General features: G+C 41.2%; 1 protein-coding gene across 3 annotated transcripts in view; it reads left to right on the top strand.

Annotated features, from left to right (window-relative positions):
- Positions 1–16,981, top strand: part of COG5 (component of oligomeric golgi complex 5) — a 412,214-nt gene that overhangs the window by 243,050 nt on the left and 152,183 nt on the right. For all 3 annotated transcript variants that reach the window (XM_044280195.1, XM_044280194.1, XM_044280193.1), the window contains one exon: positions 1,424–1,589. In XM_044280195.1, coding sequence (XP_044136130.1) covers positions 1,424–1,589 — 166 coding nt within the window. The remainder of the gene's footprint in view (positions 1–1,423; positions 1,590–16,981) is intronic.

Below are 16,981 nucleotides of genomic sequence, written 5' to 3'. Positions count from 1 at the left end.
TTTTTAGAACAGGGTGCTTTCCCGATTACCGATGGGGGGAAAGCTCTTCTGTTTTTTAACACTCTCAGATGCCGTGGTGACATCTGACAAATGCCACAAGGGGGCCCACTGAGATTTATCACCCAAGGGCCCTCATGAACCTGGAGCCGGCCCTGACTGGGGTACTGTTCAAATCCAGTTAAGAGCAATATCTACATATAGCTTGTACTATTTGTTCACATTTTTGCATGGGTTTTTCTTCTTAGTCCAGTTACCTCAACCCCAAAAAATATAGCAATAAAAAAAAAACATAGCTGGTTAATTGGGACCCTATAGAATTGCCTGTAGTGTGTGTGTGCAAGCCTGTAATGGAGAAATTAGGTTACAAGCCCCACTGTGAATGGGGTCTCATGTGAGTGACGACAATCTCTGTACTGCACTAAGTATATTGGCAATATAAAAGCCACATGAGTAAATGAATGAATTCATAAAATAAATTGCTCAGGCTTTTCCCAGGATCTCCGCCATTTGCCACTGTGACTTCTTATTTCTTGCCACCATCTTTCTTTTATTACTGAAGTTAAGTAGCCAGTTAAAGCCAGGAACATACACATAAAGAGTGGGAACATAGATTATGTCTCTGTAATTGAAGGGATAGGTTGCTGTTTTTGGAAATGGACAATAATATGTGAATAAGGGTCCATTCACATGTCTGTAGTGTATTGCGGATCTCTGCAATACACTGAGCCGGCACCCCTATAGAAATGCCTATTCGTGTCCGCTATTGCGGAGAAGAATAGGATATGTTCTATTTTTTTGGGGAGCCGTGGAACGGAAATGCTGATGCGGACAGCACAATGTGTGCTGTCTGCATCCTTTGCGTCCCCATTGAGAATGAATGGGTCCGCACCCGTTTCACAAAATTGTGGAACGGATGCAGACCCATTCTACGGACGTGTGAATGGACCCTAACCCTTTTTGATTCATAATTCTTTCATCACAAGGAATGCTGTACATACAAATTAATCCCAAACACAAACCATAAAAACATAAAATCCCTAAGCATTATACACATGGTTCAATAAAAAATAAAATAAAACGCACAAATAGTTCCACTCCATAAAAAACTCCAGGTCAATTGTGGGCTATGCCACCCATCATGGTGATATGGTTATGTAAATCATTTGAATCCAGGAAACGTCATTATAAAGACTGTAAAAAATGTTTCCACCTTACTTTATGTTCTTTATACAGTTAAAAATACTGAATACGTATTGAGCATTTTTTCTGTACTAAGAATAGCGGCATGTTTAGGGTAAATTATTAGAGATGTAAATCCTCTAAATTGTCCGGAAGGTTAGAAATTTAGTGCACTTGGCAACTTCTCTAAATAGAAACACTTACGCAATCTTCTGTTCTAACCTTTTCTATTTTTCTCTCTTAGAATCCAACGCAAGTTGGGACAGCATTGCAAGTGTTCTACAACCTGGGAACCCTAAAAGATACCATTAACAGTGTTGTGGATGGTTATTGCACAGCACTTGATGAGAATATCAACAGCGCTCTTGATATAAAGGTTCTAACACAAACATCACAAGCCGTCCAGAGAGGTATGAAAGCAATTTTTACCACTTTAAAGACAAACATTTCATTTCAGCATTGTTGCAAACTGTGAAGAATGAGTGTTTATCTTGCTAATGTATGCCTTTCTATTTTTACACTGTATTTTTAATTATTTTTTGTACGCTCAGCATGAAATTTGAAACAGGTGCATTTGTTAGAGATTTTCACTCATAATTATAAAAATCTTATTGCTGTTTTTATGATTCTTTATTTATGGGAAAGCTGTCGCTGCACGTATCTGTTGTCAGTTTGCCTATAAAAGTGCCTTTAGTAGTATTGTTTAATGTGTTTTATACATTTTTAGTTTTAAGTATATATACAGTATATTCCTTGTATTTATTCCTGAAGAACACAGTTTTTTAGCAGTGGAGCTCCTGAAGTGCCATGAATTCTGTTACAGTATATTTCTCTATATGACTCGGTGGGGGGAATGGGGTTGCTTGTATTTATCTAGTACATGACAATTTAAAAGGAAGGCATATGCTTTAAAGTCAAGTGGTCCCTCAAATTACAATATTAATTGGTTCCAGGATGACCATTGTATGTTGAAAACATTGTAACTTGAGTAATCGATTTCAATGCCCCAAAATGTCATCCAAGATAAGAGAAAATGAAGATTAAAGAAAAATAAGCAGATAACTAAGGCAGATAAAGCAAGTCCTTACATATAACAGTCAGGAATAGCTGCTAACCAGCAACGAATACCACTGTTTTACCAGAGTAGTGGCATTGATTGGTTGGATCTGAGTCTGAGGCATTGTATGTTGAGTCTAGTTTCAACTTATGATGGGTCAGAAAAGACCATTGTATGTTTAAAATATTAGGATGAATAGAGAGAACCTGTAAAATGCAGTGTAATCTGCAGGCAGGGCCGGAAAACTGGGCAATTGCCCAGGGCCCTGATCCTCTAAGGGGCCCCCTCCGGCTTCAGTAGGGCAGATTGTACAAGGTTGAACAGTTCGTACTCCAGAGTGGAGATTTTGCCGACATCAAAGGCAAGAACCTTAACCACTGGGCTATAGAGCTGAATGCTAATTCATTGCTGAAAATCCTCATAGAGGTTTCTCTTGTATAATACAAGAGAAACTTCTATGCGGTTCTTAACACAAGAGAAACTTCTATAAAAAAAAATCAGCAATGACTTAACATTGAGTTCTTATAGCTCAGTGGTTAAGGTTCTTGCCTTTTATGTAGAAGGTTGTGAGTTCAAATCCCCACAGAAACTTTTAAAAAATAGAAGCTAAATAAAACTTAAATACAGAGGCTGTTCCCAACAGTGAAAATTTTGATTTTATTTAGAAAAAAGGAGCAATAAAGATAAAAGATAAAGGAACACCAATATTAACCCACACCAACCTTTTTAACTTGTGTAACCAGTATTTTTAAAGTGTCTCTGTGGGGATTCAAACTCACAACCTACTACATTACAGGTCAAAACCTTGCCCACTGGGCTATAGAGCTCAATGCTAAGTTACTGCTGAGAAACCTTTTATAGAAGTTTATTTTGTATTATACAAGAGAAACTGCTATGAAGTTTTTCAGCCATAACATAGCATTGAGCTCTACAGCCCAGGGGTTAAGGTTTTTGCTTTTAATGTAGAAGGTTGTGAGTTCGAATCCCCACAAAAACATTTTAATAATAGAGGCTAAATAAAACTTAAATACACAGGGTGTCCCCAACAGTGAAACATTCGATTTTATTGAGAAAAAAAATGGAGCAAAACGTAAAATATGATTAAATAACGTATCCGTATTAACCCACACCAACCTTTTTAACTTGTGTAACCAGTATTGTTTGTTGGGAAAGGTGGCAACCCTAACAGCACCCCAGCTCAGGACGTCTACAGGCCCGCTCACTGCAGCAACCTAAGCCTCATCAGGACTCCCTTCGTAATTATTTTTTCTTTTTATCGCAATATTCTGACCCTCATAACTTTTTAATAGTTATGTCAATGGAGATGTGTGGGGGCTCATTTTTTACGGGACGATCTGTCGTTTTTGACCATACCATTTTGGGTTGGGTATGACTTGATCACTTTTTATTAAAAAAAATTGGGAGATAAAGTGATGAAAAAAACACGAATCTGATATTTTAATAGTATGTGCATTTTTGCATGCGGTGATGCCCGTAATGCAATTTTTTTCGTTTATTTTTATTTTGAGGAATGGGGGTGATTTAAATTTTTATGTTGTTTTTTTTTTTTATATTTTCAAACCTTTTTATTTTTTTTGTAGTTCCCCACTACTTGCAGTCATCAGATGTAAATTTCTCCATTAGGGTGCATTCACACGACCGTGTTGATTTTGCGGTCCGCAAATCACGGATCTGTGTGTTCCGTATGTCCGCAGTTATCTTTCCGTTTACGTTCTGTAAGTCCGTATAATACGGACATGGTGGTTCCGTGTGTCATCCGTTTTTCACGGTCCGCAAAAAACTGAAATGGGACTGAAATGGGGTTTCCTAGAATGTTTTCAGTCCATTCAAACGGATGACATACGGATGCATTTCCGTGTGCTATCCTTTTTTACGTACCCATTGACTTTCTATGGAGCCACGGACCGCAAATTTGCGGGCAAGTATAGGACATGTTCTAAAATAAAAGGAATCGACACACGGAACGGACAGCACACGGATGACAATGTAAGGCATTCCGCAATTTTTGTGGACCCATAGAAATAAATGGGTCCGTGCATTGTCCGCAGAAAATTGCGGAAAGGACGCGGAAGAAAAACACGGTCGTGTGAATGCTCCCTTATTGTGTATAGAAATCACTATATCACAGTTCAGTTCTGCCATCTAGTGGCCTGAACTGGAAAATACTAACAATGATCTTGGAAGCCTAGTACAGGCTGCGGCTCATTATTAGAACAGGGTGCTTTCCCTGATCTCCGCTGGGGGAAAGCGCGCCTGAAGAGGAATCCCGCGCTTTCGGTTTTTAACACTCAGATGCCGTGAGTAAGGGGAACTAATTGCTGTGAGGGGAGGGGGCATGTGGCGTATTCTGGGGCCATGAGGGTGAAGAACTGTGTTGGGAGCTTTATGGGGTGTAAATCTGTGAGGGAGCGCCTGAATCGACAGAATGTAACTGTGTTGTTAGTATGTTATTGCAAGATTTGGGGCCCCACTTTTGATTTTGCCCAGGGCCACATTTTATCTAAAACCGGCCCTGTCTGCAGGCATCATGCAGATTTATATACAGTATAGATTTGTGGGAAAAGTTTCAAAAAACTTGGAAGTTATACATATAAATATCTGCACTTTCTTAGCTCAGGATGCTCTCTTCAGCTTCTGTAAGTGATTATATATATATATCTGTCAGTTTCTAATAAGATACCCCTGTCTGTGTAGAACTGAAGGAAAAGCTGACATTTAAATGTATAAATTACAAGTTTTTCAATCCGGTCAGCTGCCTGCAGATTGCACTGCATTTTGTGGAGACGGGTTCCCTTTAAAACACTGCTATATATTTATAGCTGTCATAGAATTGTGGGGGAGATTAATCAAACTGGTGTAAACTAGAACTGGCTTAGTTGCCCATAGCAACCAATCAGATTCCACCTTTCAGTTTTCACAACATAAGGGTCCATTCACACGTCCGTTGTTTCTTTCCTGATCTGTTCCGTTTTTTGCAGAACAGATCTGGACTCATTCATTTTCAATGGGTCCTGAAAAAAATCGGACAGCACAATGTCTGATTTTTTTTTCAGGACCCATTGAAAATGAATGGGTCCAGAACTGGTCCAGATCTGTTCCGCAAAAAACGGAACAGATCAGGAAAGAAACAACGGACGTGTGAATGGACCCTTAACCAGATGGTGCTCCACTGACCATTTATAGGTGTATAGAAGAGTGTAAAATAGATGTAGCAAAAACAGAGCAACTAAACCTCAGACCAAAAGGTGGCCAATAAGGGACACTCACAAAATCTGTAAAGAAAAATTGTTCATTCATCTCCACTACGTTTCCAACACAAAGGAGAAATGTAGAGACCTAATCTTAAAACTTGGCTCCTGTATCGTATACTTGTGAGTGAGTGTGCAAATTGGGTCCTTTTGTTCCATAGAAAATGATAGGTCTAAGGTTCCAAGTTAAAGAACCACTCCAATGGTTTTTTTCAGACTCGCATTTCAAATAGATATTAAACCTTCTTTACTAATAAAGTTTTTAGATGCTTCATTTATACAGAAATTCACATCTTGATTTTCAGTTACTGCATCATGTGACTTGGATAGGTCTAACAATTCTGTCCTTATACTTATCCAGCTTTTATGCTTCCTGTGCAGATGGAAACTACAAGCAGATATTGAAAGAAGATTGTCATCTGCTGTATCTCCTCCCCTCAACAGCCATTCATTCCTCCCACTACAGACCCCACTACCTCCACACCAGCATAGAATGCTTAGTATCACTAGGCTGCAAGGACCTTTTGACATCACATGGTCACATGACTAGATCAAGTCACATAGGTTACACCTAACAGAAAAATTAAACAACCAGCAAATGCATAGATCTATGTTAGCTATTCTATAAGACCCTTTATATTAGGAAATTAAACATAATAAGTGAATGGGAGGAGTGCTGTCTCATACACAATGGAGAGAACTGTGTAGTTCTAGCACTGGAACTAGTCCTAAACAGCTGATTGGTGGGAGTCCAAAACCCCTACCCCCACTGATATTGATGCAGGATTCTAAGGCTAGATCATCAGTTGTTGCTTTTAGTTTATTACAACTAGGGATGAGAGAATCGACTTTGAATGAAACATCCAAAGTCGATTTGCATAAAACTTAGTTTCAATACTGTACGGAACTCCATACAGTATTAAATGTATTGGCTCAGATGAGCCAAAGTTATTACTTCTCAAAGTCTCACGAGACTTCGCATTATAACTTCATAAATTGATTTATACTGTAAAAATACATTTCCCAAACTCATCCCTAATTGCAACCAAACCTATTGTGGTTAGCAATCAGTGAATAAAATTACATTTGAGATTAAACAGAAATGGTATATTTGCAATGTGTATTTTGGCACTCATGAAATGCTTTAGAAAAATATTACCTTATATTTTACTATTCTAATTGTGAGGAATATGGGTTTATCAAACAAGGAATGTCGCACTAAAATGAGGTGGAAAAACCGCACAGAGGTGCACCCACTTAACAGACAACACCCAGTCTGAAAGTGATAAATAGCATAAATAAATAATGAAAGTGGGGCACACTCTCAAAGTATAGGGATCTTTATTAACACAAATGGTAAAAATTCAGAAATGACAGTAAATCTTAAGAATTAAAATACAGAAAAATGTTGAAATACACTAGGTATAGACAATAAAATTAATTAAATTTAGATTATAAATGATCATAAAAACAAAATGGGTAAAAATATATTAAATACAATACAAATACTATAGTCAATATGCGCATGGATCCCAATATAAACTTTCAATGCGAATAATCAGTCACAAAGTATAAACTCACTGGTTGTTAGGTATAGAGTCCCATATACGGTTAGTATGATGTTATATATGATTTTTCAGAAAGGTCCTTACTTGCCAATTGTAGCAATGCTCGAAAGCGTATGCGGCCTGTAAGTTTGCGTTAGATAATATTCAGGCTGTTCATACGCACAGCGGCGTCCCGCTGTATTCAATATAGCAAAAGCGATCGCTTATCGATGGTTTGTAGAGGCTTACCCGAGGGTCTTTTGATGTTGGATGTTGAGCTCTCGACACGGCGTACCTGTCTCGGTTCCGGTCTCAAGAGCTAGTGTCCAGGTTTGAGTTTTTGGCCGCCAGTGAAATTTGTTTGTTTCACGCGGTGTCGATGTCTTTCATCACCAGCGTGGCAGCGATAATTCACTTCGGCGGTTCTCTGGTTAAATGGCAATTGTCCAGACTTCCTCGGTTTTGCAGGATCTCTCTACTCCATAGGGGGATTGATACCAGACGCGTTTCGGGGATTTACGAAAATGACCCCTTCCTCAGTGGTTAATTTCCCCCTACATGTGTTCCATTTTTATAGTGAATAGGGTATATCAAAAAAACTGGTTCGCAGTCCAGAATTTTTCCGGATTGGGATCCATGCATACCTTTTAACTTTAAACATATGTCAAGGTAGTATTTTTCAACTATTCTATCTTACATAGATGAATAACATATACTATCTAAAAATAGGTTCCATACATATGAATATAAAATAGATATAAATATAAAAATATATAAAAAGAAAAAAGAAAGAGTGGAATCCTTATATCTGGCATTAATAAGGGAGTGTCTTATTTCAACCATAATGGAGGGGCACCAAAATATAAATGGCAGACTTTTCCTAATGCAGGCTTATTTACACTGTTTAACATTTTCTTTTATTAGATGTCGTAAAGCATCATAAAAGTGTTATATCTATTTCACAAGACATCATAGAAGACGCATAAGAAATATGCGTCTTATATATTTTTATATTTATATCTATTTTATATTCATATGTATGGAACCTATTTTTAGATAGTATATGTTATTCATCTATGTAAGATAGAATAGTTGAAAAATACTACCTTGACATATGTTTAAAGTTAAAAGGTATGCATGGATCCCAATCCGGAAAAATTCTGGACTGCGAACCAGTTTTTTTGATATACCCTATTCACTATAAAAATGGAACACATGTAGGGGGAAATTAACCACTGAGGAAGGGGTCATTTTCGTAAATCCCCGAAACGCGTCTGGTATCAATCCCCCTATGGAGTAGAGAGATCCTGCAAAACCGAGGAAGTCTGGACAATTGCCATTTAACCAGAGAACCGCCAAAGTGAATTATCGCTGCCACGCTGGTGATGAAAGACATCGACACCGCGTGAAACAAGCAAATTTCACTGGCGGCCAAAAACTCAAACCTGGACACTAGCTCTTGAGACCGGAACCGAGACAGGTACGCCGTGTCGAGAGCTCAACATCCAACATCAAAAGACCCTCGGGTAAGCCTCTACAAACCATCGATAAGCGATCGCTTTTGCTATATTGAATACAGCGGGACGCCGCTGTGCGTATGAACAGCCTGAATATTATCTAACGCAAACTTACAGGCCGCATACGCTTTCGAGCATTGCTACAATTGGCAAGTAAGGACCTTTCTGAAAAATCATATATAACATCATACTAACCGTGTATGGGACTCTATACCTAACAACCAGTGAGTTTATACTTTGTGACTGATTATTCGCATTGAAAGTTTATATTGGGATCCATGCGCATATTGACTATAGTATTTGTATTGTATTTAATATATTTTTACCCATTTTGTTTTTATGATCATTTATAATCTAAATTTAATTAATTTTATTGTCTATACCTAGTGTATTTCAACATTTTTCTGTATTTTAATTCTTAAGAATATGGGTTTATGTTTACTCTCCGCCACGTCCTCACACCTCCGTTTGTTGACAGATAGCAGAGGTAGTGAACTCCACAGGGGGGCCCTGCTTCAAAGTCCCATCCCTGATTGCCATTTGATTACCTTTTGGCATGTTCAGTGTACATGCAAAATAAGTTTCCACCCCCCCCCCCCCCCAGCCATCTGAGTGTCAGCTGGCAAGGAAGAAAGCCCCAGGGGGTCCAGGCTTCAAGGAGGCCCCAGGTGGAGAAGGTCACACCTCAATCAACCAGTTTGGAGCCAAGCTAAATCCTGCAGGAAACCCCCCAGCAGGAGGTATTAGCCCTTGCCCAGGATCAATGATACCTCCCAGACATGTTGGCACCTACCTTTCATAAGGAATTATGACTCGCCTGGCCATCACAGGCGCAAACCGGATACATATTTGTGTCCCGGTGGCCACGATGTACATGCCCAGGGTCTTTGTTTAATGAGGCGAGGTCAGGGAAGGGAGATATCCATATCTCTCCATAGAAACCACATAACGGTACCAGGTTTGGACTCTACTTGTAGCCGGGACCCAGGCAGGTCCGTTGGTCCCAGAACCATCTCCCTGTGACTCTCTCTCTGATCTGGAGCTATGAACCCTAAAGGGTTTTGTGGGTCATTTGCTGCCAGCCCAGAAGAGGGGGAGTGGACCCCTCCCTTAGGCCGGGAGGGAAGGGGTTGGCTACAGGTTAAAAAAAAAGGCTTGTGCCAGCAAACGGCCGTGTCTTTCGCTGAAGAAGGGTCACATCGTGTAATGTGTTTAGAGGGACCAAGGAACTAGCTGAGATCACGGCCCTTCATGTGGACTCCAGCAAAGAGCATCTCACAACCAAATTTCATCTTACCCAAACTGACTTTTACCTGCTGTACCTATATAATCTGTATCTGTAACCTCAGACCACTGTATATATTCTCTGTGTATATTGTATTAAATCTAGTGTGCCCTTACAGCGCTTAAATATATAATTTAATCTTGTGCTATCTTGTATCTCGATCACGAATCCCCACGTCCGTGTTTTGGCCTAGCTGACCTTACATGCTCCTCTGGAAGGCTTAACTTCACGTTTTTGGTAACCAGGGACAATACCGCGTCTCGTGAGCTCAACGTTGACATCAAGCGGGCACGAGGTGTGGTATTCGTCACACTAGTTTTTAAAGCTAAGACAGGTAATGCTTGAGGTATATGCAGTTAAAACCAGAAGTTTACATACACTATATAAAAAGACACATATGCATGTTTTTCTCACTATCTGACATGAAATCAGAATAAACCTTTCCTGTTTTTGGTCAATTAGGATTACCATAATTATTATTATTTGCCAAATGCCAGAATAATGAGAGCGAGAATGTTCTAAGGCATTTTAATTACTTTCTGCAATGTCAAAAGTTTACATACACTAAAGTCACCATGCCTTTAAACAATTCTGGACTGCCAGTATGATGACGTCATGTGTTTAGAAGCTTCTGTTAGGTTTGTTGGCAACATCTGAGTTAATTAGAAACACACCTGTGGATGTATTTAAATGCACACCTGAAACACTGCTTCTTTGTGTAGCATCATGGGAAAGTCTAAAGAAATCAGCCAAGATATCAGGAAGAGAATTGTCGACTTGCACAAGTCTGGCTCAACCTTGGGTGCAATTTTAAGATACCTGAAGATAGGAATGTCCAGCCATCATACCGGCAAGGAAGGAGACGGGTTCTGTGTCCCAGAGATGAACGTGCTTTGGTCCAACATATGCATATTAACCCTAGAACAAAAGCAAAAAACCTTGTGAAGATGATGGCAGAAGCTGGTGAGATTGTGTCAATATCCACAGTGAAATGAGTACTATATCAACATGGGCTGAAAGGCCACTCTGCCAGGAAGAAGCAGTTTCTTCAAAAGAAACATAAAAATCCAGATTAATGTTTGCAAATGCAAACAGGATCAAAGACCTCCATTTTTGGAGACGTCTTCTGGTCTGATGAAACTAAAATTGAACTTTTTGGCCATAATGACCATGGTTACGTTTGGAGGAAAAAGGGAGAAGCTTGGAAGCCTAAGAACACCATGCCAACTATGAAACACCGGGTGGCAGCATCATGTTGTGGGGTTGTTTTGGTGCAGGAGGCACTGGTGCACTTCACAAAATAAATGGTAGGGAGATAGATAAGGAAATACAGCGGCACTGCTCCTACGCCTCCTACGATCCGGAACTCCTGAACCTGCGGCTGCACGAGCGGACCCGGATGGTGTGGTGCTCAACGTGATGTAAGTAATATGCAACAAGGAATGTAGATAACAGACAGGCGGCACTCACCAGGGTCGAATCTTCATTGATGCTTTTATTGCTGGTTAGCAGGGTAGCGTAAGATGCACAGGCTGGGGAGCGGAACGGCCCAGGTGTGGAAAGGCGGTGACGGCCATTTCGCGCTGAATCGCGCTTCCTCGGACCGCTACAATTGCAGCTTTTACATGTTGCTGCGGCCAGCGGTGCCATTGGGGGCTGTAGGGGGGACCCGATGGCATGGAAGGCAGCGCAATGCCTTCCTGAAGCATCGGCGCTGCCTTCCTGTGACGAGCCTGTGAGATCCAGCCCCCTGGATCTCACAGGCCGGAAGCTGTATGAGTAATACACATTGTATTACTCATAAAGCCAATGCATTCCAATACAGAAGTATTGGAATGCATTGTAAAGGATTAGACCCCCAAAAGTTGAAGTCCCAAAGTGGGACAAAAAATAAAGTGAAAAAAAAGTTGGAAAAATAAAGTCCCCCCCCAAAAAATTAAAATTAAAATTTTCAAGTAAAAATAAACAAAAACGTCATTTTCCCCAAATAAAGTTAAAAAAATTGGTAAAAATTAGAAAAAAATAAAAAAGTAGACTAGACATATTAGTTATCGCCGTGTCCACATCACATGACCTAACCCCTCAGACGAACATCGTAAAAAATAAAAACTGTGCTAAATAAACAATTTTTTTTGACACCTTATAAAAAGTACAACAGCAAGCGATCAAAAAGGTGTATGCCCACAAAATAGTACCAATCTAACCGTCACCTCGTCCCGCAAAAAATGAGACCCTACCAAAGACAATCACCCCAAAAATAAAAAAAAACTATGGCTCAGAATATGGAGACACTAAAACATCATTTTTTTTTGTTTTAAAAAAGCTGTTATTGTGTAAAACTTACATAAATACATAAAGTATACATATTAGGTATCGCCACGTCCGTAATAACCTGCTCTATAAAACTATAACGTGACCTAACCCCTCAGGTGAACACCGTAAAAAAATTAAAAAAGCCATTTTTTGGTCACCTTACATCACAAAAATTGTAATAGCAAGCGATCAAAAAGTCATACGCACCCCAACATACTGCTAATCAAACCGTCATCTCATACCGCAAAAATTAATTGTGTAAAACTTACATAAATAAAAAAAATGTATACATATTAGGTATCGCCACGTCCGTGACAACCTGGTCTATAAAAATACCACATGATCTAACCTGTCAGATGAATGTTGTAAATAACAAAAAATAAAAACTGTGCCAAAACAGCTATTTCTTGTTACCTTGCCTGACAAAAAGTGTAATATAGAGCAACCAAAAATCATATGTACCCTAAAATAGTACCCACAAAACTGCCACCCTATCCCGTTGTTTCTAAAATAGGGTCATCTGGTGTTAAAGGGTATATTAATTATTGGTATTTATGTAAATTTCAATACTTAATATTCATAAATAGGAGGAGCTGTCTATTGATGACTCCGCCTATTTACACCTTTATATGTCAACAATACAATGCTTTGACTATATTTTGCCTTACACTAATCTCTAAGCTAACTGCAAGCGCCTTACTGACACTATACTACGGCGGCGACTACTAAAAACACCATACAATGTATTATGAATAATAAAGAATATTTATTATACAATCCAATCATACAAGTCTTACAATACGTTATATCTATATATATTTATGGATCAATGGATATAAATATATATATATCTAGACGTACACAACGTAGTAAATATACAGCACCACAAATATACAATCCTAAACTACACTACACGTTCCCAAAATACCACCCATTAGCTAACTATACAATACACACATACAAGTATATTAACAGCCCACCCACCTAGTTCTATACTATCCCTATGGGGTACAACAAGTGTCAACGGTGGTCTTACAGGGGAGTAAGCAAACCACAAACCGTAATAGGGGTCAACAGGGTAAATCAGGGATACCACAATATAGGGGTTTATCCCAGCAAGGGTAACAGGGATGGTAGGGTGATAGGATAAACAATGGGTACAGGGGGTGAGGGTATACAACAGGGGTAGGTATGATATAGGGAAGGGTGGATAGGAGGGTGATATGGGTAGATAGGAGGGTAATAAGGTTATAGGGTAGCGTTGGTGGTATAGGGTAGCGTTAGGGTTGATAGGGGGAGGTATAGGAGGGTCGTTGGTGGTATAGGGTAGCGTTTTAGGGTAGATAGGAGGGGGTATAGGAGGGTAATAAGGTTATAGGGTAGCGTTGGTGGTATAGGGTAGATTATAGGGTGATAGGGTGAGGTATAAGAGGGTAATAAGGTTCGTTGGTGGTATAGGGGAGCGATACTTATGGTCTCTTGCTCGTTGTCCAGGGGGGCTCGTTGGTCCAGGGGATGTTCCTCTTGCTGGTGGACTTACCCGACTCCCGAGCGGAGCGCCGCCTGGCCTATTTAAGCCTGGCAGCGCCCGCTCGCAGTCCTCTTATTGCCGCCGTGCGCATGCGCACGGCAGGCCTGAACACGTGGGCCGACGCGGTGATGTGACGTCACCGCGCCGGCCCGAGGATCTCGGAGCGTGCTTCCAGGGGGGGGGGGTCCTTTGATCCTCCCGCCTGTGAAGCGGACGCCTCACAGGGGCATGGGAACTCTTTGTTCCCATGTCTCTGTGAGGCGTACCATCTCCGGCGCTGCCGGAGATGGTGACAAAGGGCAGAGGATCTTATTGATCCTCTGTCCTTTGTAGAGGCCGACGCTGGACCTAATTGTCCAACTGCCATTAATACATATACACAGAGATGCATGTCGCCAAGGGTCCTACATACATCTCTGTGCATATCCACAGATCCCACCTGGAGGAGCCCATAGACAAGGGCTAATATATATGTATATACGTCATGGCATATATACATATATTTTTAAATATGACACTTCCCTCAACAATCCCCCTGTTGTCGGGAATACGACAATAAACATTTTGGGGGAAGGGTTGGGATGCATTTGCCTCTTCAATCGTACCCTTGGTGACAGTTCCGGGAGGACTAAAGTAATCTGACTCTTAGGTACCTAGACATCACCCATCGTGCTCCATCCTGCCTCTCATTAAAACGTCTCCATCCCCCGAATACCCCATCTTCTTCTCCTTGGATAACTTTCTTGGTATCCTATGATCTTCAGGTGTCAGCCACTCCCAAAGTAGTCTATTCCTGACTCCGGAATGGCTTCACCCTTGCAGTCTTTAGATCACTCCATTCAGCGACCGTGTACGGTCTTTTCTTTCTCTTTGCCAGTGTTGCTCTCCAGGCGTAAGTCACCCGCAATGTCAGTGCCAGTCTTTCGGTGTCAGTCACTCCCAATGATTCTGGAATGACTTTACCCTTATGTAGCACCTCCTTCTGGGGTACGGACGGTCGTAGGTTGGCCTTTTAACTCAAGTATGAATTTTCTTGATTGAAGACTCAGTTGTTGGAGAGAGTCTCCCAGGGACAGATACGTAAGTATTTATAAGGCAGGACAGAGTTTCTGGTGAGAGAGGATGTCCTAGTACCTAAATTCTAACCGCGGGAAGAAACCCCGCACTACCACCATTCAGTCCAACCTTTACAGAAAGTCACTATTGTCGATGTTAAAGTGGCAAATACTTTTGGAAATTAGGGGCCTGACCCTAGGGAATCTATTCTTCCCCACTCACACAAACAGGTCACATCCCACCAAATACAGCCTAATGCAATTTAATGTGTACCCATAGAGGCTCCAGAAACCTGGCCTATCTCTCTACACCTCCAAAGATGCCGGTAGTAAACAGACTTCCGTCTCATTGGGAAAGGACTATTAGGATGCAAGTGTGCGCTCAGCCATATTGTAGTATGGCTGTCGCACACTTGCACCTAGAGCGTCCATGGGCACACAAGGAACTCACATAATAAATCTATACACAGTATAATGAGGTTACAGGGTGGCCTAGGATACATCCTGAACCTTTATACGAAACTCTACTATATTACTATATTACAACACATTTTATATATATATATATATATATATATATATATAAAAAATGCAATGAGGTTACAGAATGCCTTTTGGATTTTCATCCCGATCCTCATAGGAAACAGTATGTCCATACAGTCTCTGGCTTCAGGACTTTGTTGGAGCTAAGTCCTGAGCCTCCTACGATTGACTTCATGAAGCTCTGTCTGGTTCTGGTTTAGTTGGTCCGCAAGTCTCTTGACCCTCCTGTAGATTAGACACAGTCCCGTGTACATGATGATTACCAGAACCAGAAGGACAATCACCGGGTGTATCAATAGGTTAAAGAAGGATGTTGCCTTTGGACTGTAGCCAAACAGACTTTCCCACCAGGAAACTTTGGAGTCCTTGTCCGAGGCGGTAGTGATTGCCGTTATTTTGTTCTTGTCGTGCGTCAGTTGGATGGTGGCCCGTTTCTCAGTTTCTCGAAGATTCTGCAGTATTTCGTCTTCTTGGGTGAAGTCTAGTAGGAGGTGTTTGAGCTCTATCCCAAAGCCAAGAGGAATACTCTGGAGTCTCACCGGAACGTCAGGGCGGATGTCGAGTCTCTTCTCCGGAGTGATTGATGTCCTTCCTTGTAGCTCTGCGACATCTAAACCTAGGACGGGACTAAGGATGCAATACGCTCCAGGGAGGAGTTCTCCTCTCTCGGTGCAATTAGTCCCATAAATGGTATACGACATATTTTGCCTCTGGTACCAGCACCAATACCCTTGTCCTAAATATTTAGGGGAGGAGGGTATTGGGCTGGCCTTCATCTCACAGGACCCCTCGGTGCTCCAACATTGGTGTCTTAACATCCGATCCTGACTACCTTGACAGAGGATGGCATCCTCTTTCTTCCAACATCCCTCTGTGTCTAACAGATAAGGATGGCCTCCCTCATAGGTTAGAACGCCCGAGGGGAGCTGTGGATGAAGCACAGTCTGGTTATTTATGGCAATCCCTAGGTTAACTGTACTGTAACCCTGTCTAAGATGACCAGATACCGGAGCCAATGATGAAGCAGTGCAAGTGAGATTCCTACAGCCGTGCCACTGTACTACCCACCAGTTGGTGTGATTGGCTGCAAAAGGAGATATAAGTGGTCGCCGTACAATGATGATACAATATGTTTAAGGTTGCCCGAGAGTTCACTTTGGACTTGCGTACACGCCAGAGCGAGCTGAGCTCTATCCTGTTCCTCCAAGAGACCCACAACTAACCTTCTAAACTTCTCTCGTAAAGCAGAAGATAGAGAGGTAGTGCCATCTATGTGCGAATGCTGCAAACCCTCTAAGACATGGTTTACATCAAGCTGGGTCTCGAATCCTTCTCCAGCGTGTCGCGCAACATCCCCAAGTTTACCTCTCAGGACTTCCATGTCCATAGTGTTCAGGGCGCCCACTCCCAATGCACCTCCGCCTAGTCCCATGGCTATCAGATCTCTTCTTCCCCTTTGATTCCTGTGTATGAGATCGTCCTTTCTTACCTCCTGCCCCGCCTCTATCCAACCTCTTATCATGTCAATTTGGTTCCTCACAAATTCCCCACATCTGTGATCCCACTGGTCGACTCGGAAGTCATCTACGGAAATTCTCCAAGTAAATAGGACGAATTTTGTCCCCGTGATGATCTTCCATGGGGATGACAGTTGAGGAGCTATAGGATCTGCCAATTGATGGATA

This window comes from Bufo gargarizans, chromosome 2, assembly GCF_014858855.1.
Source record: "Bufo gargarizans isolate SCDJY-AF-19 chromosome 2, ASM1485885v1, whole genome shotgun sequence".
NCBI lineage: Eukaryota > Metazoa > Chordata > Amphibia > Anura > Bufonidae > Bufo > Bufo gargarizans.
This window is presented reverse-complemented; position numbering and strand designations above follow the sequence as displayed.